This window comes from Podarcis pityusensis, assembly GCF_964106645.2.
Source record: "Podarcis pityusensis genome assembly, chromosome: 6".
Taxonomy (NCBI): Eukaryota; Metazoa; Chordata; class Lepidosauria; order Squamata; family Lacertidae; genus Podarcis; species Podarcis pityusensis.
The window spans coordinates 7273290-7296833 of NC_138030.1; the positions used below are offsets into that span (position 1 = coordinate 7273290).

At 49.0% G+C, this 23544-nt stretch overlaps 2 protein-coding genes across 2 annotated transcripts; one reads left to right on the forward strand and one right to left on the reverse strand.

The window, feature by feature from the left end:
* Window positions 1-244: 244 nt before the first annotated feature.
* Window positions 245-7758, forward strand: LOC308480206 (uncharacterized protein). The gene is made up of 9 exons (XM_081011654.1): window positions 245-393; window positions 2074-2191; window positions 2358-2437; window positions 2590-2689; window positions 3746-3829; window positions 3931-4035; window positions 4505-4556; window positions 4739-4811; window positions 5096-7758. The coding sequence occupies exons 1-8, from the start codon at window positions 383-385 to the stop codon at window positions 4762-4764; spliced, it is 576 nt and encodes a 191-aa protein (XP_080867780.1). The 5' UTR covers window positions 245-382; the 3' UTR covers window positions 4765-4811; window positions 5096-7758.
* Window positions 7526-20243, reverse strand: PPDPF (pancreatic progenitor cell differentiation and proliferation factor). Its single transcript, XM_081011686.1, has 5 exons — window positions 20075-20243; window positions 14550-14640; window positions 10904-10978; window positions 9040-9136; window positions 7526-7976 (listed from the first exon to the last, which is right to left on the reverse strand). Exons 2-5 carry the CDS (start codon window positions 14602-14604, stop codon window positions 7862-7864), a joined length of 342 nt encoding a protein of 113 aa, XP_080867812.1. The 5' UTR covers window positions 14605-14640; window positions 20075-20243; the 3' UTR covers window positions 7526-7861.
* Window positions 20244-23544: the final 3301 nt, after the last annotated feature.

A 23544-nucleotide genomic window follows, 5' to 3' on the forward strand; every position in this document is an offset into this window, starting at 1 on the left:
CACTTGCAGGCAGCTATTGTGGGTTAGTAGTGAGGTGAGTAGAGAAAGAGGAGTTAGTGGCAGTTGGTGGCAGTTGGTGGCGATTAGGAGAGGAGTTTAGTTTGCTGTTATTTTTCCAGTTTCTTATTTTGATTTTGATTGATTTATTACTTTTATTTGATTTATTTTACTTTTTGTTCTTTATTTTTTATTTTACATTTTTATTTAGGGCACATTTGTGCCTATTTTGTATATATTCTGTACATATGTATTTTGTTTATAGAGGATTAGTTAGGGTTAGGTGTAGGGTTAGGGCTGGGGTTGGGGTGAGAGTTAGGCTTGGGTGGGCATTTTAGATAGTTAACTAGTTTAGAGAGGAGTTTGGGAATTTTTCGTGGCAGAAATGGGCAGGCTGTAAGTAGCATTTCTTCCTTTCTCTTCGTCTCCTGGGGGGGGGGGGTGAGTCCTGGGGCCCCCTGCAGAGTCTTGGCTCCTTATTCAATGAACTGTTGCAACAGGACTTTCAACTGCCAACTGGAAGAAGCAGAAAAAGGTCAATTTTACCAGCACCTTTTAATAAAACGGCATACATGCATCACATCTGTGTCACAAACTGGGTGGGCTTTTCTGGTGGAAACCTGAGTCTCAGATTTGCCCCTGTCTCTCCCTTGACCTCCACCTTACACCCATTGAGTAAAACAAAGGAAAAGATAAGACAGTTCCTGTTTCCCAGCCCAGTTGAGTCCCGTGAAATAAAAAAATAAAGGTCTCTCATATATACATATATATAATGTTTATGGATTTGCCAGGCAAACACGTACATAAATGTATAGGCCACATGTCTGAGGCAGCACAGGAAGGCAGTCCCGGAGCCATTTTGGCTCACAGACTGACCAAATGTTTTCTCTGCAAGGTGAAAGGAAAATGGAAAAGCCTCCCCATTGTCTTTTCATTCACAATACCTGTCTTAAGGGTATGTCTGTGTATGAATAGGGTGAGCCTGTGACTTGGCTCAGGAACTATTTGTCACTACAAAAGACAGGCCAGGCTCCCCAGGGTATCCAATCAAGTAAGGATTAACTGGTAACCTGCCAGACAGGAGGTAAACAATGCACTCAGATTTCTGTTGTAGACCGCCCTTTCTGTGTTGTAGGTATGATGTGTCTGGGGGGTGGTCTTGAGCTACACCCCTTCTGTGATGTATGTATGATGTTTCTGGGGGTGGCCTTGGACTCCAGGGCGGGCAATTTAAAATGTCTATATAAGGGCGGGCAGACCTGGGTTCTGGGTTCCTCCTCCTTTCCTGCGAGTGAGGGGAGCACCCTGTTGCAACAGTTCAGTAAAGATCAGGCTTACGAGCTGCTTTGCTTCTCAATATTCTCTAGCTGACCTCTGTTATATTCTCTGACCGATGGAGTACCACAAAGGACTCTATAAGGGCTCTTGTGTCCCCCATAAGGGAATAAGGGCAGATTTTCGTTTATTACATCCCCCTCTTGTCCTGGAGAAGTCCCCAGTCCATGGAGGTTGGATCCACTCTTGTCCTTGAGATGGCGACCTGTCTGGCCCTCAGAGACCAGGATGGCCTTACGGTCTTCAAACAAAAACATCTTGGAGGTCCCGGGCCACAGGGAGGTTAGGCTGCTCTCAACCAGAGCCAGGGCTTTTTCGGCTGTGGCCCCAACTTAGTGGAACGCTCTGTCACAAGAGACCAGGGCCCTGCGGGACTTGACATCTTTCCACAGGGCCTGCAAGACAGAGCTGTTCCACCAGGCCTTTGGCCAAGGCACAGTCTGACCCCCTCCTTTGGCAATCTTCACAGAACTCTAGCCCAATGGTTGCCATTAATTGGGTTTTGAGCTGATTTTAAAATGAATTGACTTTAGAATGCTGTGTTACTTTTATTGTTAGCCGCTCTGAGCCCGGCTTCGGCTGGGGAGGGCGGGATATAAATCAAATTTTATTTTTATTATTTTGATTCTGCTGAGGTTCCCCATCCCTTCGCCTATTTTGCCCCCCACTCTGCCCTCTCAGATGCGGAGAGGCCCCCCCACCCCACCATCAAGGACTGACAGCCTGACTTTTGTATTTCAGCTGCTGGAGGACAAACAGCGGTACCTCCTGGGGGGTGAACAAAGAGTGCCAGGCAGCTGATCTCAGGGGGCTCCGAACCCTGAAGTGCTCCAAGCAGGAGACGGCCAAAGCCATTCTGGTGAGTGATGGGTGGTGTGAGGGACCCCCACAGGGAGGTGGGGGAGGGAGGGGCTTTGGGGAAGGGGTTGCCATTCCCTTGGAAAGCCAAGCTGGGTCTTGGGGGTCAGAGCCGTCCTCCGGAGGCCCCTGGAAAGAGCTGACCTCCCTCCTCTGTTCTCTTCCAGGACATCTTGGGGCCCTTGGAGAACTTCAGGGATGGCCCCCTGACCCTGGCCGTGGCCTTGGAGGCCCTCATCCAGCTGAGGTGAGTGGGGTCCTTGGGATGGATGCAGTTGTGGGGGGGGGCAGAACTCCAGGGGGAGCTCCAGGTGGTGGGGAAGAGGAGGCAGGAGGGAGAAGGGGGCAAGGGGGACTGGGAGGAGGCAGCGTCTAAACTGCTCCCCTTCATCTCTGCAGTATCATGAGGCCAAAGTTCAGCGGTGATATGCTCAGTGCCATCCTTCACAGGACTCTGGAGGCTGTTCTTGGGGGCCCACAAAAGGAGGAGGACAGAGAGGTATGTCCTTTGTCCGGACTTCCCTTTGCACGGCTCTTTCTTCTTCACACACACATGCAGCACCAGAACCAGTGTGGTGTAGTGGTTAAGAGCGGTAGACTCATAATCTGGGGAACCGAGTAGTCCCAGGGAAAGTGTGTGCAGGGGCAAGGGCCCCAACAGTTCTCCCAGGCCACTGATGGTCCCTTCAGGAGCTGGTGGCATGAGGTCTTCTGCCTGGGCAGAGGTGCGGGGTGGGTGGAGCAGATACCGTGAGCATGAAAGCTGCCATGTTGTGTTGTGAAACAGCTCAGTTGGCTAGAGCATGGTGCTGACAAAGGACCAGGTTGCAGGTTCGATCCCCATATGGAACAGCTGCATATTCCTGCATTGCAGGCCGTTGAACTAGATGATACTCAGGGCCTCTTCCAGGGAGCCAGTGTGGTGTAGTGGTTAAGTAATCTGGTGGACTTGTAATCTGGTGAACCAGGTTCGCTTCCCCGCTCCTCCACATGCAACTGTTGGGTGACTTTGGACTAGTCACACTTCTCTGAAGTCTCTCAGCCCCACTCACCTCACAGAGTGTTTGTTGTGGAGGAGGAAGGGAAAGGAGAATGTTAGCCGCTTTGAGACTCCTTTGGGTAGTGATAAGGTGGGATATCAAATCCAAACTCTTCTTCTTCTTCTTCTTCTTCTTCTTCTTCTTCTTCTTCTTCTTCTTCTTCTTCCCCATAGGGCTTAGTGGTGCGTTGTGCCTGGGTGCCAGCCTCTCAGGGGTGCCCCAGCAAGTGGGGAGCTGCACGGCTTTGCCAGCAGCCTCTCCTTTCCGTGCACGCCCACCAGCTGCACCCCGCCAACAAGAAGGCTGGCGGGCGGGCGGGCGGGCGTGCAGCTTCCCTCCCAAGCCTCTGAGGGGATTGCTCTCCCGCAGCGGCATGGGGGAGAGTTGCCCCCTCCCAGTACGCAGCTACGGCCACCCCAACACTATCCGTGGTAATTTGGGGGCACTGGGTGGATATTTGCACCCCGGCGCTGCATCTGCCCAGCACTCAACTTCTTTTCTCTCTTTTCCCGCAGGAACTGAAGCGCCACTTCCGGCTCCTGCTGGGGAGTCTCCTGATGGAAGCCCCCAATCCTGGCCCCCTCCTCCAGCTGCTCAGTGTAAGTGTCCCACGTGCGCTCCCCACAACCTGCTTGGTGCTGAGGCGCTTGAGCCTGCCCTGCTGCTTTGGCCCCAACTGAGACGCTTTTTGCTCCCGCAGGACCTCCAAGGATATGACCTTGACAAAACTGGGGAGGCTCAGGAGCTAGCAGCCAGCAGCATTTCTCTGCTGTTGGCCATGGCATGGAGATTCCCCCAACTCAGAGTAAGTACCTCGCCTTCTTCTCTTCATTTCTGCGGTTGCTTCCATCCCCGCAAGAACACACCCTGTTGAGATTTCTATTCCACCTTAAGGAGCAGACATGTGGAACTGTTGCGTGTCACACGTCTGTTTACATTCCAGCACAGCTTGCTGGGAACTTCCGTTGTGTATAGCTTTTGTTTTCCCCGTTCTCTCTGATAAGACGCTGAGAGAGACGACATGTTTCTTTGTCCTGATTTATGGTTAATAAATCTGTAGTTGTAGTATGCTTTCACAAGCCTCAAGCCTATTCTGTGTGCACAGTTTGTTCTGCTGATAGTGTGCCCTGGCTTTAAAGCCCGGGTTGCTGCTGCCCTTCCACCTCTGCCCAGGAGGCCCGTGGTTCTTGGCTTGGGGCTGCTTCTGTGCTCTCTTGCACCCATTCAGGGTGGATTTCGTAGTATCACCTGACCCGGATTTTTTTTTTTTGCAGATGACAGTAATTCAGCCAGACCTCACATGCTTCCAGCGGAGACCCAAAGAAGGTAAGCCCCACGCCTTGGAAACAGCGAACTCCCTTGTCCCTTGTTTGCTTTAAGGTCCTTGCCTCCCAGGTTTTCCTGCTGGGGGTCCTGCAGGACCTGCTCCCCTGCCTGGCAGGCCTTTCTGACCTGGCCTGGGAGGGCAGCGACTGGACTGACTCTCATTTTCATTCTCTTCCATCCAGATGGCATCATCATTGAAGACTTGTAGTCAGTGCAGACCTCGGGCTCCGCTGGTCACCAGAGAGAGGCCCCTGGGTAAGGAGGATGGTTTTCTCCGTTTGGTCTCATTCGATTGGTTTTCAAACCAATCTCTGGGTTCTTTCCATCTTTTGGGGGGGGGGCGGGACTGTTGGGGCCAGGGGGCCAGAGGAGGGGAGATGTATTTTTGCACAAGTAACATATGAAATGGGCACAAAGGTCCAATTGCACTCATCAGGTAAGGCTTTCTCAAAGGCCCACCTGTTGTTAGAGATGCCCTGCTTCACCTGTGAGAGAAGCTGGCACTCCTGGCATCCTACTTACCTTTTTTTCTCTTCCAGGTGACAGAATGATGCCGGCAAGACCTCCTGATCTGCCTTTCCATGGGGGCAATGTTGATATTTTCGCCCCCTCCCATTGCGAGAATCTCCTGATATGATGTTTTCAGAAAGGAGGGGGCAGAAACTGCTCTTCGCTTCTTCCGCTCCTGCCTGACTCTGGGTGCTGCCTGAGTCTTATCTATGTGGTGATTAGATGGCTGAGTGAGAGCTGGGCTGGATGGACCAAGGGCCTGATTCTGCATAAGGCAGCTTCCAGTGTTCCTATGGGTAACTTTAGCTCGTACCTGTCAAGCGAGCCCAAGTAGTTCCGTGTCCTGATTTTCACTGTATCAAATTAGTGCTTTTTAGCTGGCGAAGAAGTACTTTTGACAACCGATACTCCTGCCAACGAGCTGGTTGTATCACCGGTATTTTAGCTGTTAAACCACAAACCATATTCTCTCTCTCCCCCAGTTAATGTGCTAATGTGGTAGCAGGGTGGGAGCGGCTGGGCAGGATCTTTGAGGGGCGGATGTTTCCGAAAAGTCAAAACAATGGCCATCTTTCTAAAAGGGCTTATGCAGGAAAATGGATGCAAGACTTGAAAGCACAGAAGCACGCAGAGGCGTGTTGCAGATGGCAACACAAACTGGTAGCTGAAAACACACCAGAATGGATGCTGCCTTCTTTCCCTGTGGTTTTGGAATGCTCCAAATTTGCAAATTCACTTTTTCTCCAGGAAACATCCATCTGCCTCTCTTAGGCTCTCTCTAAAGTTCTTTTTTTCAATGAATCCAGAGACACTATTCAACTTCAGTCGTATTCAGTGGATTTTGTCAGGGGACTGGTTTGCAAATCCAGGGACTGTCCCCGGGAAACGGGGACGTCTGGCAACCTTACTCTAGTCTGCCTGGATCACCACAATCTACATGTGCAATGAATGAGAGGTGCTGAAAAGACTCCTAAGGGAACAGAGGCATGGCTTGCGGCAGGGAGCTGAAAGTGGCCCTCCAAGCCTTCTTGTCTGGCCCTCAGAAATCTCCCCAGGCCTCACCCTTCTGGTTCTGGTTTGCACCTCGGTAGGTGTTTCTTCCTGGCTGGAATGGACCTCTTAATTCTTGGGATAATCTCTTGCTTGTCTGATGGAAGACTGTAGTACAGGCAGCAGCAAACTTTTTCAGAAGGGGGCTGGTCCACCATCCCTCAGACCATGTGGTGGGTGGGCTGAACTATATATTTTTTGAGGGGGAGAACGAATTCCTATGCCCCACAAATAACCCAGAGATGCATTTTAAATAAAAGCACACATTCTACTCATATAAAAACACGCTGATTCCCGGAGCGTCTGCGGGCGGGATTTAGAAGGCAATTGGGCCAGATCCGGCCCCTGGGCCTTAGTTTGCCTACCCACGCTGTAGTGTGCTTGTGTAGAAACTAACGTGCAGTAGAAAGGTAAAATTCACATCTGTTGCTCAGCTCACTTTTACCACTGGCCCTGCACACCCACAGTATATGGCCCCCAGAAAGTTGCCCAGGAGGAAATGTGGCCTTTGGGTGGTGTGTGGGGGGGGGGGGGGAATGCTCCTTGCCTCTGTAATAAAACAAGCGGAACTTGTAGGATTGAGGTTTGATGGAAACTTTGATCTCAGTGCGGTACTTTTTGGGTCTCGGACAAGAGCACCTCTGTCAATTTCACTGTGTTAAAATGCTCCCAGCCGGCAGGATAAAAACAGCTGGAGGAAAAGCTGGAGGTTTCAGGGCTGAGCAAGTTGTGCACAGAAGCCAGTGTTTCGTCAAGCTAAACCAGCAATGCAGGCCGTTAACTTTGGAAAGTTAAAAGCCGCAAACGGACCCCCCCCCCCTTCCTCAAATGCCTCTGGCTCATGGCTGGAGACAGATGAGAAATCTGGGCAAATGGAAGCAAAAAATGCTTTTTGTTCCATGTATACCTGGATTGGGGCACGGGTGGCGCTGTGGGTTAAACCACAGAGCCTAGGATTTGCCGATCAGGTCGGTGGTTCGAACCCCGCAACGGGGTGAGCTCCCGTTGCTCGGTCCCTGCCAACCTAGCTGTTCGAAAGCACGTCAAAGTGCAACTAGATAAATAGATACCACTCCGGCAGGAAGGTAAACAGTGTTTCCGTGCGCTGCTCTGGTCGGTTGTGTGACCCCTTGTGATGCCTCCTGTACTACAGTCCCTCTCAAATGTAGAGGTCAAGCCATGTTACCTGCACTAACACTTAGTAACAAGGCAACCCTGTATAGGGAAGCCTTTAAACATATGATGTTGTATTGTGTTTTTAATATTTTGTTTGAGCTGCCCAGAGTGGCTGGGGCAACCCAGTCAAGATGGACGGTATACCAATAAAATTATTCTTCTTATTAAATTTCTTCGGGCAAGAAATAACTTGCGCCTCCCGTTCGCAAGAGTACAAAGCCACACGCAAGCGGTTTAAAAGGCTGCTCAGGATTTATTAGTTTCCATCAGACGAGTACAAAACAAGAATGAAGTGTTAAACAAGGCTTCGTTGGGTGGGGAGGGAGGGGTTAGAAGACGTAGCTGCACCAAAAAAAGAAAAGAAAAAGAAAGTTGTAGAAAAGGATGGTACAGAAGATTTCTCTTTTTTTTTTTTCCTTTTTAGTTGCCGTTTCTTGCTTTTATAAAAACCTACGTCTAAGGAGTACTCGAAGCAGCCTGCCCTACTCTACGGGGAAGGGGAGTGGAAAATGGGCTCTGCCTCCTAGCGTTCAAGTCAGAAGCGTCTGGCCAGGGGGGAGCCAGCCTCCTCACGCGGTGGGACCCGCGTTCGGTTTGCTGGGCTCGCTGGCGTGGCGCTTCCTCATCACGTCCTGAGCCAGGCCACATGTGATCATGCCGTTCGCCACCTGGAAAGTGCCTGAGCTGGAAGGTCAAAGGGGAGGGAGGGGAGAGAGATCGGAGGGTCAGAACGGCAGTATCATCACTCAAGAATCACAGAACTGTAGAGTCGGAACCACGAGGTTCATCTGGTCCAACCCCCTGCAATGCAGGAATCTTTTGCCCAACGTGAAACTCGAACCCAGGACCCTGAGATTAGGAGTCTCACACTCTACCGATTAAGCAATATGGTAGCCCACTTCCCCTGAAAGCGTACAGAGCAATCCTAAATGTGCTTACTGAGAAGCCCAAACCCACTAAATCTGAATTATATCTACCCAATATCCTCTCTCTCTCCAGAAATTGCCTATGTTGGCCTGACCAGGGATAAACTCTCCCCACTAGCTACTGTGAGTTTAATGTGCAAAGAGCGTATGCTTTTTGTTATTACTGATTTATTACTGTTAGCATTTGCTTTCAGCCATTTGCTTAATTTTAGTGTGTATTACACATTTTTTGTTGTTGTACTCTGCTTAGGGATTCGTTTTTATAAGGCAAATAAATAAATGGCCTTGCACAGGGGACTAGAAACTTGCGCTGCACGCAAATCTTCCCTCTCGCCTAGCTATTTGGATGCAGAAAAGCAGGTGTGGATTAAATGAAGAATTGAGATGGCCATCTCTCATGGGTGCTTTCGTTGAGGTTCCTGCATGGCAGGGGGTTGGACTAGATGACCCCTGAGGTCCCTGCCAACTCTGATTCTATAACAGATACAAATCTTTTACATTGCACACACTCCACCCATCCCCACATAGGACCATATGCCAATGTTTGGAAATATAATGCAACGCTTAAGTATTTTCCAAAGTTAACCCAAACACTAATCTACCCATTTAGGAAGTATATAGACAGGAAGAACAAGGATTGAGCTAGTTACACAATCAGTGAAGAACAGCGGGGCAGAGAAAACATTAGCTTCCCACATCTCCTATCCCAGTTACACGTCTGTTCACGATTTTCCAAGATCCTCACTTCAGATCCAAACACACACATACACACACACACACACGTGATATTCCATTTCCAAACTCGGCACAATTTCACTTACTTCTCTGGGGATTCCGACACAGTTGTCATGACTGGGTGGGTCGTCTTTCCAAAGAAGAAGCTGGCCCACCAGTGCCCAGGGTCAGACTTGGGGAGACCTATGAGAATGGACACAAGTGTCACAGTCAGAAAATGGGGACTCCTCTTCAATGTTCAGAAGCTCCAACTGGTGGAGAATTTGGCAGACAGATTGCTCACCGAAACAAGACGGTATGAGCACATTTCATCAATCCTGGCCTGACTGCCAATTAATTTCCGGGCCCAACTCAAAGTACCGGTTTTAACCGATTAAGCTTTAAGCAGCTCAGGACTGCAATATCTCAAGGACTGCCTCTCTCCATATAAACAAACCTGGACCCCGTGGCCATCATCTCAGGCCCTTCTTTGTGTGCCTCCTCTGCAAGAGGTCCAGAGGGTGGCAAGATGAGAACAGGGCCTTTTTAGTGGTGGCTCCATGTTTGTGGAACGCTCTCCCCGGGGAGGCTTGCCTGCTGCCTTTGTTACATATCTTTAGGTACCAGGCAAAAACAGTTTCTCTTCAACCAGGCGTTTGGCATGGTGAACATTCTACGGACTTTTAAATGTGTCTGTGGGAGGGAGGCTATTGGATTGTTTTATTATGTATGTTGTATTTCATTTTGTATTTTTATGTTGTGAACCACCCTGTAGTCTTTGGATGAAAGGCAGCATACAAATTTAATAAAAGTTAACGATTACTAATAGGTAAAAATTTAATGTCACAATATTTTAAGATTAAAGACTAGGATAAACAAAGAGGGGAAGGATTTGCTGAACTAACAAACTGAACTGGAATACAAAAAAGGGAGGCGCGAGGAGGTCCGGGAAACAAGCTAATGAAAGATAAGTAACGGAAAGATTGAGTTGTTTTTAACTACTTTTATTTTATTTAATAAACATCTTTAAAAAAAAATTAATAAAAGTTAAAAATAATATGTTATAGAAGCATACACACACACACACACACACACACACACACACACACACATATAAAAATAAAAATCAGGGTGTTGTACAAAAATATGCACATGACAAAATATAAAACCAGGGAAAAAGCAATCGTTAAAACTGCTGGCTACTCAAAAGGTTTTAAATGGCAGCATTTGCCCGTGGGCAGGAAAAGTCTTCATCAAGAGCAAAAGCAAGGATGCCTTATGAATCTCTACTGGAAGAGTGTTCCGCAGGAATGGGACCAGAGACACAAAATGCATGGCTTGTAGTGGAAGACAGCTGAACTTCAACTAACAGCCCTTCTCCGGATGTCAGAGACTGATCTGAGATACAAGAGCTCAGACGGTCCTTAAGGTATCCTGGACCCAAGTTCCACAAGAGGCCTGAACATACTCCAAGGATAGGGAAGCCAGGCCCTTCAGATGTTGTTGAATTAAAACTTCCATCACCCCCAGCCACAGGACTCCCACCAAGGGCAGACCCTGTTGATATGGTGCTCTATGCGAGATCAAAATTTGCTGCCCTCTCCAGCCCTTCCCAAAGCCTGGGAAGCAGGTATGAGGCTCTGGCCAGGTCGTAGAGCCCACCTTCGTCCTTCCCAAAGCCCAGCAAGAGCTTGCCTGCTTTAGGAAGGAGGGGGGAGGACTCTAGGACCTTGCCAGAACTTGCCACCCCCTTTCCCCAAAGCTGGGCAAGTGGTCCCTGCGCACCCGGTAAACTGGTGGCACTGCCCTAAAACACACTGCACACCTGTCAAGAGCAGAGGCCAAAGAGCAAGGCATCACGGTCCTAGCCAGCGCTCCAGAGGAACCAAAGAGGTACCCTAAAACGAGCCTGCAGGCAGCCCAGGGACCGTCCCCCACAAAGGCGACACCCTCAAAAGCAAAGATACTGACCTGGATGGTGAGGGATGACCTCCCCATACTCTGCACTTCCACAGGAGCTGTTGCTGGAAGTGGAACCCAGACGCCCTGCAAGACAAGAGGTTTTTGCCCCATTAGATCACCATGCACCACAGTTCCTGCTGAACGCAGGAATAACACAAACCACAGCAGAGCTCTCCCTATGGAGGAGGAGGAGTTTGGATTTGATATCCTGCTTTATCACTACCTGAAGAAGTCTCAAAGCGGCTAACATTCTCCTTTCCCTTCCTCCCCCACAACAAACACTCTGTGAGGTGAGAGAGACTGAGAGACTTCAGAGAAGTGTGACTAGCCCAAGGTCTCCCAGCAGCTGCATGTGGACGAGCAGGGAAGCGAACCGGATTCACCAGATTACGAATCTACCGCTCTTAACCATTACACCACATTGGCTCTCTTCTAACCAGGGCGGGGCCGTATCTGGGTTTCAACATCGTGCTATATCGCCAGGTATTCATGACATACCAATGTATCACGAGGTCTGAAATAAGGACAGAGCTACTTAGAAGCATCATCTGGCTTCACGGCTTTTTCCACATTTTTCCCACTTTTTATCACGATAACGACTTCAAACCCGTTTTTGGATGATACAGTGGTGCCTCGCAAGAAGAAATTAATTCGTTCCGCGGGTTTTTTCGTCTTGCGGTTCTTTTCGTCTTGCAAAGCATGGTGTCGGAAAAGTTTTGGAAAAGCTTCAAAAATCACCAAAACCTCAAAAAAGGCTACCATACCGCGTGCTATGAGTTGCTCCTCAAAGTCAAGTCGCAACTGTATTAACAGTTTTAAGAAAAAGGAAACAAACTTGCAAGACGTTTCCGTCTTGCAAAGCAAGCCCATAGGGAAAATCGTCTTGCGAAGCAACTCAAAAAACCAAAAACCCTTTCGTCTTGCGAGTTTTCCGTCTTGCGAGGCATTCGTCTTGCGAGGTACCACTGTATATCAATATATTGCCCAGTCCTACTCCCAACCTGCACGGCGTGAACATCCATGTCAGAGCCACTTCATGAGGGTGCTGGGAATTGTAGTTTTGCAAGGGGTAAACGGCAGCTCCCAGGATTCTTTGAGAGGAGCTGTGAGCTTTTAATCTGCATTAAAAGTATGGTGTGGCTCCAACCCCAGTGCTGTGTTCCGTGGGAAGACCTTCTGAAACTGGGAAGGAGAGACCGGACACTACTTTTGTCTCTAGCAAGGACTTCCACTGGAAGCAATGGTCAAAGCAACGGGAAACTCTTTCTGGAGCGCTGCCTGCCGACAAATAGCAAATTTGCAGAGCATTTGGCTTGCACAACCAAACAGCAGCTGCTCTCAAAACTCTTGCTGGCTAAAGAACTGAATTTCTCAGAACTGGAACAGAGAGGGGACCCCACCTAGCCAAGGAGGCCATTTTCCCTTACTGGTTTCTCCTGCAGCACCAGCCCCGCTTCACTTTTAGAAGAGCACACTGGGCTCGGAGCCCAGAGAGAGACAAAGGACGACATTCAGCCTCCCGTCCAACAAACTCAGGCTTTGTTTAGCAGAACCGTTGGAGCTGACCTTTTATGGGGGCTCGGCTCCAACGCAGCACCTTTTCCCTCTGCGCTAACGTTTAGGAAGGTTCCCTTAACGGGAATAAAACGCCAGGAGGATGTTGGGATTATTGAGAAGCGGCCCCCGCAAACTCGAGGCCCCGGGCGAGGTGGGTGCTGAGCAGCGTACAGTGGTGCCTCGCAAGACGAAAAGAATCCGTTCCGCGAGTCTCTTCGTCTTGCGGTTTTTTCGTCTTGCGAAGCAAGCCCATTAGCGGATTAGTGCTATTAGCGGCTTAGCGGATCAGCTGATAAGCGGTTTAGTGGCTTAACGGATCAGCTGTTAAGCGGCTTAGCGGATCAGCTGATAAGCGGCTTAGCGGCTTGGGAAAAAGGGGGGGGGAAAGGAAAAAAATCCCGCAGGAACTCGCAAGACATTTTCGTCTTGCGAAGCAAGCCCATAGGAAATTCGTTTTGTGAAGCACCTCCAAAACGGAAAACCCTTTCGTCTAGCGGGTTTTCCGTCTTGCGAGGCATTCGTCTTGCGGGGCACCACTGTAATTCAAGATACCCAGAGAGGTCTGGAGAAGCCGGCGAGCAGATGTCTTCTTTTCCTTTCATTTATTCCAGTGATGGCCAAACTTGGCCCTCCAGCTGTTTGGGGACTACAACTCCCATCATCCCTAGCTAACAGGACCAGTGGTCAGGGATGATGGGAATCATAGTCCCAAAACAGCTGGAGGGCCAAGTTTGGACATCCCTGATTTGTTCCCTGCTCCAGACTCACTCCAGTGCAAGTCACAGGAACGCCTGCCCCCTCCCACAAGCTATCTGTGCATGATTGTGGTGAATGCAAGCATAGTATTTTCTAGCCAGCCTCTATCCATTTCTGGGCGCTGGGGGGCTATTAAGAAAGAGCCAGGGTGCCCACAGCATCATGGTTTTGCAATAAAATAGCCCACCAACAGGGGTCTTTTATTATTATTATTCTAACATGATAAAAAGGTCCTTTACATGATCCGATGGTGATTTACTGTTATCATTACAGTGGTACCTCGGGTTAAGAACTTAATTCGTTCCGGAGGTCCGTTCTTAACCTGAAACTGTTCTTAACCTGAGGTACCACTTTAGCTAATGGGGCCTTGCACCACCGCTGCGCGATTTCTGTTCTCAAACTGAAGCAAAGTTCTTAACCCAAGGTACTATTTCTGGGTTAGCGGAGTCTAACCTGAAGCGTCTGTAACCTGAGGTACCATTGTAGTGTTATTTGTACATATTATTCCCCCCTCTTTTTATTCATCTTTAATTTTACTTCATTCCCCACCTTTATTATTAATTATTATTATTATTTATTTATTTATTTATTTATTATTAATTATTATCATCATCATCATCAATTACATTGATATATCACCTTTATCATCTAAGGAGCTCAAGGTGGCTGGCGTACATGGTTCTCCTCCCCCCCAACCTCACAACGACCCTGCGAGGTATGTTAGGCTAAGCAGCAGTGACTAGTCCAAGGTCTGCCGGGGAGCTTCATGGCTGAGTGGGGATTCGAACTCTGGTCTCCCGGGTCATAGTCCAACACCCTAACCATTATAGCATGGGTAGGCAAACTAAGGCCTGCGGGCCGGATCCGACCCAATCGCCTTCTAAATCGGCCTCCGGACGGTCCGGGAATCAACGTGTTTTTACATGAGTAAAATGTGCCCTTTTATTGAAAATGCATCTCTGGGTTATTTGTGGGGCATAGGAATGCATTCACCCCCCCAAAAAAAATATAGTCCAGCCCCCCACAAGGTCAGAGGGACAGTGGACTGGCCCCCTGCTGAAAAAGATTGCTGACTCCCGCATTAGAGTACTCCAGCTGCTTTGGGACTACAGTTCTCATCATCCCTGACCACTGGGTCCTGCTAGCTAGGGATGATGGGAGTTGTAGTCAAAAAAACAGCTGGAGACTCGAGTCTGGGAAACCCTGATCTAGACCTGCAGCACTGACTCTTATGAGGCACGAAGCGTAAGTATTTCCCAGCCCCACAACCAAAGGTCCCGGAGACGCCAAGGGCTCACTCTGGACCTTTCCCTGCACAACTCGCCCCCTTCCCCTTTCTTACTTCGGTAGTAGTCGTGGGTTGCCACAAGGGAGCCGCTTGACGGGATTGCTGCCATGTTTCTTTGTCTTCGTTCTTGTGCAAGTTGTAAACCCTGGGAGACAAAACAAGAGTAGCTGTAATAAAGAGAGACTGTAACCCGGTGCAGAAAGACGAACACAGGAGAAAGGCTATGGGGCATCTGCAGCAACACAACCGGACGCCTTCCTCTGCCCCAGCTGCAACAAAACATGTCTCTCCCCTATCAGTCTCTACAGCCACAGCAGGCGCTGAAACCGTCCAACAGCTTGCGCTCACCCCCAAAGGGGCACTCCTCTGTTGCCTCCCGAGACAGACAGATGCCAACCAACCTGGTGCCCTCTGCATTTTTGAAGTTACAATTCCCCTCAGTCCCAGGCCAGAACAGGCCGCTTGAAAGGGCAAGATTCACTCCCATGCTTTTCGAAAGGCATCAGTGGCTATAGGTAAAAGGACCCCTGACCATTAGGTCCAGTCGTGACCGACTCTGGGGTTGCGGCGCTCATCTCGCTTTATTGGCCGAGGGAGCCAGCGTACAGCTTCCGGGTCATGTGGCCAGCATGACTAAGCCGCTTCTGGCGAACCAGAGCAGCGCACAGAAATGCCGTTTACCTTCCCGCCGGAGCGGTACCTATTTATCTACTTGCACTTTGACGTGCTTTCGAACTGCTAGGTGGGCAGGAGCAGGGACCGAGCAACGGGAGCTCACCCCGTCGCGGGGATTCGAACCGCCGACCTTCTGATCGGCAAGTCCTAGGCTCTGTGGTTTAACCCACAGCGCCACCCACCCACCATGCAAAGACCACCTGTGTGAGCTCTCCTCAAGATGCAAGAAGCTGTCTGCTCAAACCATTTGAGCCAGGTGGGCACCGAGAACCTGTGGTCCTCTGCTTGCAGCTAGACTACAACTCCCATCTGCCCTGACCACGCTGGCTGGGATTGACGGGAGAGCAGGCGCTCAACAAAATCGGGAGCATCAGACGTCCCACATCCCTGGAGGGCACTGAACATTTCACCACATCCCAGCACTGCTAACTGGCTGGAGGATTGCGGGTTAAGTTTGCACCTGAATCAGAAACGCAGCGTGGAGGAGGGCATGGCAATATTCGTTCCAGGCTGCTCAGTGAGTGATCTGATCTGTTTGCCCACCAAGTTTGCAGGGCATGGGGCAAACCGGGTCTTTACTGGTCTATAGCGCATGAGAAGGGTCCCTGCCTCCAGTTCTGCATGGCATGGTTTTCTCGAAGCTGGTTTGTTACACAAGAACCTCTTTGAGCAGCCTTTTCAGGAGTGCTTGCCAGATGTTTCATGCTGCGGCAGCACATTCCACAACAAAACTTCAAACGTTGTTGGAGATGGTGCGTGGGCAGAGACCGAAGCGAAACTCCAGAACCCTTGGCACAGCCAAGCCTCTCAAAGCAGACAGGCTCACAACAGCCAACTGCTGGGGGAAGAAGTAAGCTGCCTGTAATCCAACTTCCGTGAGGGAAGAAACAGTTGTCAGTTTGGCTTGGTTCTGCATTTGTACCTTTTACCAAAACCTCTGCTATTGGTCTGCAGTTTTATTGTTATTAGGTATCTCGTGGTTTTGCAGGACGCAAGTGGCGCTGTGGGTTAAACCACAGGACTTGCTGATCAGAAGGTCGGCGGTTCGAATCCCCACGACGGGGTGAGCTCTCCCTGCTCCTGCCAACCTAGCAGTTTGAAAGCACGTCAAAGTGCAAGTAGATAAATAGGTACCACTCTGGCGGGAAGGTAAACGGCATTTCCGTGCGCTGCTCTGGTTTGCCAGAAGTGGCTTAGTCATGCTGGCCACATGACCCGGAAGCTGTATGCTGGCTCCCTCGGCCAATAAAGCGAGATGAGCGCCGCAACCCCAGAGTCGGCCACAACTGGACCTAATGGTCAGGGGTCCCTTTACCTTTACCTTACTATCTTGTGGTTTTCTATCTTGATTTTATTCTGTGAACCACCCTGAGACCCTAGGGTACAGGGCGGTATATAAATTCAATAAATAATAATAATTTATCCACGTTTCCTGCCTGCGCCCAGAAGCAAGCAGAAGGAACGATCAGCCGCAAAGTGCAAATAACATGGGGTAAGAGGGAAGAAGACCAAGAAGCAGCAGGGATTAATTTTACATGACATTTTAAATTTGCCAATCAATATTTTGGGTTTAGAATTAAACTGACACTTTTGTCTGTATTTGGCTAACTTTTTTTTTTTTTTTTTCAAAAGGCAGGAGCTCCCAGTTCCTAGCAACCTTTTCATCAGGTCTGGACTATCTAACAGGAACGGTCAAAACACACTAGGCAACTCAGGAGAAAAATTAGCCTGCTGTGTATAAAAGAGAAAACAGCACTCCATTTGGTAAACTTGGCTGGCTTGCATCGTATAAAAAACATTTGAACATTTCAAGCTTGGATTCAAGCTCAGGCCCTGAACCTAACTCAAGGATGTGGTGATGGTAGGATTTTTGTAGTAATACCCCATGCTGCCTCTTGATTAACCAGTTTGCATTTAGTGGAGAAAGTGGGGGCTCAGCCACACCACACATTTAAAACACATGGCTTCCCCCAAAGAATCCTGGGAGTTGTAGTTTGTTAAGGGTGCGGGAAATTGTAGCTCTGGGGGGAGAACTACAGTTCCCAACAATCTCTGGGGAGAAGCCATGTGCTTTATGGTGCTGATGTGATGTTATTCTTCTGGAAGCCTATAATGTAAATATGACCAAAGAAAATGTGCTAGCGCTAGAATGTAATATTTCCATATAATTTCACTCATTAGAACCCCTTTCCCAACCTTGTTGGACTACAACAGGATTAGGCAAACTCGGCCTTCCAGATGTTTTGGTACTACAACTCCCATCATCCCTGACTATTGGTCCTGTTAGCTAGGGGTGATGGGAGTTGTAGTCCTAAAACATCTGGAGGGTCGAGTTTGCCTATGCCTGGACTACAACTCCCAACAGACCCAGCCAAAGTTTTTTCTACATGGAGGACTCACACAAATCAGACTAAGATGTTCCCTGTGGACAGAGAGATAAATTTAAAAACTTCATTTTGGGTTGTTTTGGCACCCCCTTAGCCCCCCTCCCTAAAATGCAGGGCTTTACTTTTTCCCTAGGACTAAAACAGCATTATTCCCTCACTTGTAGAGAACAATGTTTTGTTGCATTGCGGCTTTTATTAATTATATAGATATGAGGTTTCTATTGTTTTACATTTTTGTAAACAGTCAACTTGAAAGCAGAGTAAAAAAAAAAAAAGTAGAACACACAAACAAACCAAAAAAGTTAAAAGTGGGGTGCACTGTTTGGGCAAGGAGTCAAGTCTGTCCCTTTGACCTTGGCCATTAAGAAGCCCCACAGAGTTCCCCTAGATGTGGTCCCAGGCGTTGATTTGAATAAGCAAAACTTCTCTTAAGCCCTTACATGAACCAACAAAAGCCATTCTCTGCAAGAGTAGAAATCTCCTTTACTTTGAACCCCCCCCCTTTTAAACTTTAGGGGGGGTTGCATGTTACCACACTGTAAACTATCAACCTGCCAAGAGACTAACATGGAACATTATTAGTCTATTGTTTTGGTAAAAAGCAGAGGACACATGGCATTAAATGAGTCAAAACCACCAACAGGAAATCAGAGATCTGGTTTATACCAGTTTAAACACACACACACACACACACACACACACACACACACACCTCTCTCTTTTGTCAGAACAGACTCGCGCATTCCCAGTTCCTTTCAAGTGGAAAGAGATTCTGGGCTACAAAAATGCACTCCGAGCCAGAAGCACACGCTAAACTCTTCCCTCTACCTCAAGTAAAATAATTGAGATTTTTGCTGGGTAGAGGGACCTCAACACCACGTTCAATTGACTCAGGAGTGTGGGTGGCCAGATCCTCCCTTCCTTTGTGCCTTTCTACAGAATGTTCTCATATCTCTCTCTCGTGTGTGTGTGTGTGTGTGTGTGTGTGTGTGGGTGTGCGCGCGCGCGCGCGTTTAGCGGGTGGGGGAAGTCTTCCACAGCCAAGCAGCCACAATCCGGACTGAACTGGCTTGCTGCAACCTACATATAGAAACCTCCTTCCTCAACCCCCAGCCTTTGCAGTCGAAAGACACAAACAAGCAGGGCGCGTGTCGCTTTTGCGTGCCGAAACAGCATTTCGGGGCACGGAGGAGGAAGCGAGAGTGGGGGGGGGGGGAACAGATGTAGAAAAATATATATATGCAAAAGCTCGAACAATGAGCCGAATTTTGGCGTGGGTGCCCCGAGCGTTTGCTCTCAGCCAATATGGCCACAAAGCCAACACATGCAGGGGCAGGACTGCTGCACAGCTGTCAGCCAGCGAAAGGCGGCGGATTGGAAAGGAGCGAACGGATAAATATTTAAGTCCCACCAGCGGGAGAGAAAAACGCAAAGAAAACTACCGCCCGAGTGGTGGCAACTGGGTTGCAGGTAATAAAATTAAAAGGTTTCCAGTCAACCTTGCCCCCCCCACCCTCCCCTCTGGATAAGGCGGTGGTCTGCAAGCCGCGAGAAAGGGCGGAGACCCGAATGGAACGTTCAGACCCGGGAATGGAACGTTGGGACCCGGGAATGGAACGTTCATCAAGCGAGTAGAACGTTCACTCTTTGTTCGCAGCGGATGCACCGTCAGGAAGTAAACAATCACGCCCTTACGGTTTACCAAAACAAATCTCCCCCTTCTCGAAGCGATTCCCTTAACTGCTTGAACGATCGAAACCCGCGCATTCCTCCCACTTTTCAGTACCATCAACACATTTTAAAAGTTGGAAGGGGTGTGGAGCAAAGGTCGCTCCCCCCCCACCCTGCGCCCCCCCTCCCCGCAGCAGTCGAGCAAGCCGCCATAACCCGAGGCGCTGGCTTTAGCCAACACAGATCGGCGTTTTCCAATTTCACAACTTCTCCAGCGCTTTTAACAGCCTGCTCGGAACTACGTCCCGCCGCCGCCTCCAATAAGGGCTTTCTTCTGTGGCAAACCTAATTAAGCGCCGCTTGCATGCGAGCAAGTCGCATTGGCCTCAGTGGGGTTTCCTGAGTCGCTGTGTACTTCGAGCCGAGCCTCTCCAGCAAAGTGTGCTTGGCGAAATTACAAACCTAAGATCCCCCCCCCCCGCCAGCCCACCTTTCACTTTTCAGAGGTTTAAAAATCAGACGGCCCTTAAGCAGGCGTGTTACTACCTTTCAAATAAAAATAAATTACAAAAACCCCAAAGGTAAGCCAGCGAAGCTTTCCTCTGTAGTGTTTTCCCCCCAGGATTCAGCAGATTGAATTATTGGGGGGGGGGGGATTAATAAATAATAACAGCATGCAAGCGATTTAAATCCACGCAATTACGCGCAACGTTCATGCCCCAAGATGAATATGCTTTAAAAAAAAATTTTAACGGCGGAAGCTCACAGATCTTTGAGCGAGAAGAGCCTTGATACATGGCGGCCAGAAAAAGAAAAGGAAGAGAGAGGGAAAAGGGTTTTTCTTACCTTTAAGACTTAACGCTTCGCTCAGCAAAATCCCAGCGGCTTCAGACCACAGGTGACCTGGCTCAGGGGAGTAAACGCTAGGCGACGGAGCCCATTTGCAAAGGAGATTTTGGGAGTACACTCCACGTCCACAAAAAAACACAGAGGCGTATATGGATTTAAAGGCTGGGGCTGCCGCTGCGGCGCTTTATATAGGGTCAGCCAGCCTGGCTACGTCAGCTCAGGTGACGCCTCCATCCCCAAAACGGGGCGGAGAGGAGGGTCGGGTGAGCTAATCGGGGTGAAACACACGGGCTGGGCTGCGGCGTCTGCCCTCCTCGCCTTTTCCGAGCGAACAATAGGAGAAACGCCGTTTGCGCGCAACGTTACTTGCGAAATTGGGAAGGAAACCACGACTGCAGCTTCTGTTAATAACCACAAATGAAAAGAACTAGGCTTTTCCCCCCCAAAAGACGTCTGGGAAATGTAGTTCGTTAAAAGTGCTCGGAATGGTGGGGGTAAACTACAATTCCCATGATATCTTGTTTTTTTTCGGGGATGGGGATGAAGCACCATACGCTTTAAGTCGGGCATCCCCGAACTCGGCCTTCCAGCTGTTTGGGAACTACAACTCCCATCATCCACAGCTAACAGGACCAGTGTCAGGGATGATATGAATTGTAGTCCCAAAGCAGCTGGAGGACCGAGTTTGGGGATGCCTGTTTTAAGTGCATTGTGTGAACCTTGGACCTCAGCATGCCACTGGCTTCTCCCAAGGAATCCTGGGAGTTGTAGTTTAGCCCTCCCAGAGCTATACTTCCCGGCACCCTTAAACTGCCATTCCTAGGATTCTAGGACTATCCTCTGAAAAAAACAGAACCTTATTTTGAGGTGCATTTCAAAAGGCTGGCGCTTCTTCTGTTGCGAATCATAGAATCAGAAAACAGTACAGTTGTAAGGGACCCTAAAGGGTCATCTAGCTGAACCCCCTGCAATGCAGGAATACTTCCTCCACATCAGTCGGCCTGGGTGTCAAGTTCACCTTCGGAGGAGGAGCTGCTTTTGCAGACCAAGGCAAGCCAGGTGTGAGGGCCAGTTGTGGAACATTTTCTCCTGGGACTTGCTGCCCTTATCTTTTTGCTGCCAGGCATTTTAATTAATCATTGGTAGAATTGGTTTTATGCTGTTTTTAATCTTCTGCTCTTGCTGATTTTTTTTATTTTAATATTACTGATACCTTTTTATTTGTTCAGGCAGCACCAAGTTAAGTCCTCTTTGTTCCAGCAGGTTTTTGGGATGCTTGAGAGGAGGGGAGTCACATTCACTGACTCCCCTGTTCTGCTGTATCACATTTGAGGCCTAATTTCACCCCAAATAACAGGCTTCTCTCGCCTGTTTATTTCCTGCTTCCTCCTGCTGCTTCACTTCGCACAGGACCACAAATGATATTTTGTATTGTGTCCTGGGCTCATCATCATCAACACCATAGAAGATTGTGTTCAGTCTCAATCTGTTGACTGAATTTCATACAGTTGCATTTAGCAACATAGGAAGCTGCTACCTTATGCTGAGGCTGCATGCATTTAAAACACATCATTTCCCCCCAAATAAACCTGGGCTCTTAGGGGGAAATAATGTGCTATGAATATATGGCGCATGTGCAGTCAGACCATTGGCTCATCTGGCTCTGCAAAGAAACCTGGGAATTGTAGTTCACCCCTCGCACAGATACAGTCACCAGTGCCCTTGACAAAATACAGTTCCCAGGGTTCTTAGGTGGAAATAATGTGCTTTAAATGCATGCTGTGTACGCATTCATGTCACTGGTCCATGCAGCTCAGTACAGTGCACTCTGGCTGGCAGCTGCTCTCCAGGGTTTCAGATGGGGGGGGGGGAGAGGTTTCTCTCCTGGTCTTACCTGGAGACCCCAGAGATTGAAACAGGGACCTCCTGCATGCATTTCAGGTGCTAAAGCCCTTCCCGGTTTTTCTGAAACAGGGGATGAAAATCTCTAAATGAATAAGGGGTGGGTGGGTGTCATAGCTGTCAACCGTCCCTTATTTGGTGGGGAAGTCCCTTATCCCAGCGCCATGTCCCGCTGCTGTCCCTTATTGATGATGTCCCTTAAACTTCCCGGGTTTCAAAGGAAACAGCTCCTGTCCCTCCCTCCCTGCCGGCCAGGGAGGAGGGAGGCTCCAACTGTGTTGCTTGGCTGCGTTGCTCACCCAATAAGAAGTTTAAGAACGACTAGGGGGTGGAGCTTGCATGCTTTGTGCCGATCAATTTGGCCGCATTGCCTGGGTACTCGCCTTTGCTCAGCGCTTCCCAGCGGAGAGGTGACAGTGGTTTTCCTTGCTGCATCCCCTTTGCCGGGTTGCTGCGCTGTGGGAACCACCACTTGAGGCTTCGTTTGGCTGCTGGTTGACTAAAATCCCTTATTTTGGCTGTTGATCCCTTATTTTTGAGGCTGCTGGTCCCTTGTTTTCAAATCTGTAAGTTGACAGCTATGGTGGGTGTTTTGAAGCCAACGTGACCTGATGCTCACCCCACCAGGGCAGATCTTGCTCACGAGCCCCAAAGTTTCTCCCCTTCCTCATTAACGTCAAGTGGGATAGCTTAGTTGGTAGAACATGAGGCTCTTAATCTAAGGGCTATGGGTTCAAGCCCCACCTTGGGGCAAAAGATTCCTGCGTTGCAGTGGATTAGGCTAGAATGATGATCCTTTCAGTCCCTTTCAACTCTACGATTCTAAGACTTCTCTTGCTAAGAAGAGCTTCAGGGTTCCTCTCTTGGTTTTGCAGCTGCAGGTTTTTTTTTTTAATCAGTAAGTTTGGTAAACATCAAGGAAACGAAACATCTCAAGTAACACCATGTACTTGGCACATCATGCTAACACACACAAAGAACCCTCATCGAGAAAGGGTAACAAATTGTGTCGAGCTGGAGAACTGGATAAACTCTGGGCCCTGCCAGGACATGAAAGGGTACATTAATCATCATAATATGACATGCCTGGGACTCGAAAGCAAAACAACCCAATTAGTTATCTCTTGCCTTTGCAGAGTCGCTTTCCCCAACCCGGCAAATTTCAGTCGTGCAAACAGGCCCAAATTGCAAGCAGGCAATTTGGATCCTGGTGGATAGAACAGAATAAGAGAATAAAATCATGGAAGGGACCCCAGGGCTCATCTAGTCCAACCCCCATTGAAATAAAAAAATTAAGGTCATATACCGGTATATATATATATATATATATATATATATATATATATATATAATGTTCATAATTGTACCAACCAAGCACGTACATAGATATGTGGACCACATGCCTGGAGCAGCACAGGAAGACCGTCCTGAAACCATTTTGACTCCCAAACTGACCAAATGTTTTCTCTGCAAGGAGGGAGGGGGTGAGGGAACCTTCCCATTGTCTCAGGAATTGGGTAATCACCATCTCAAAGGAATGGCCAGACTACCAGGAAAGGCAATCA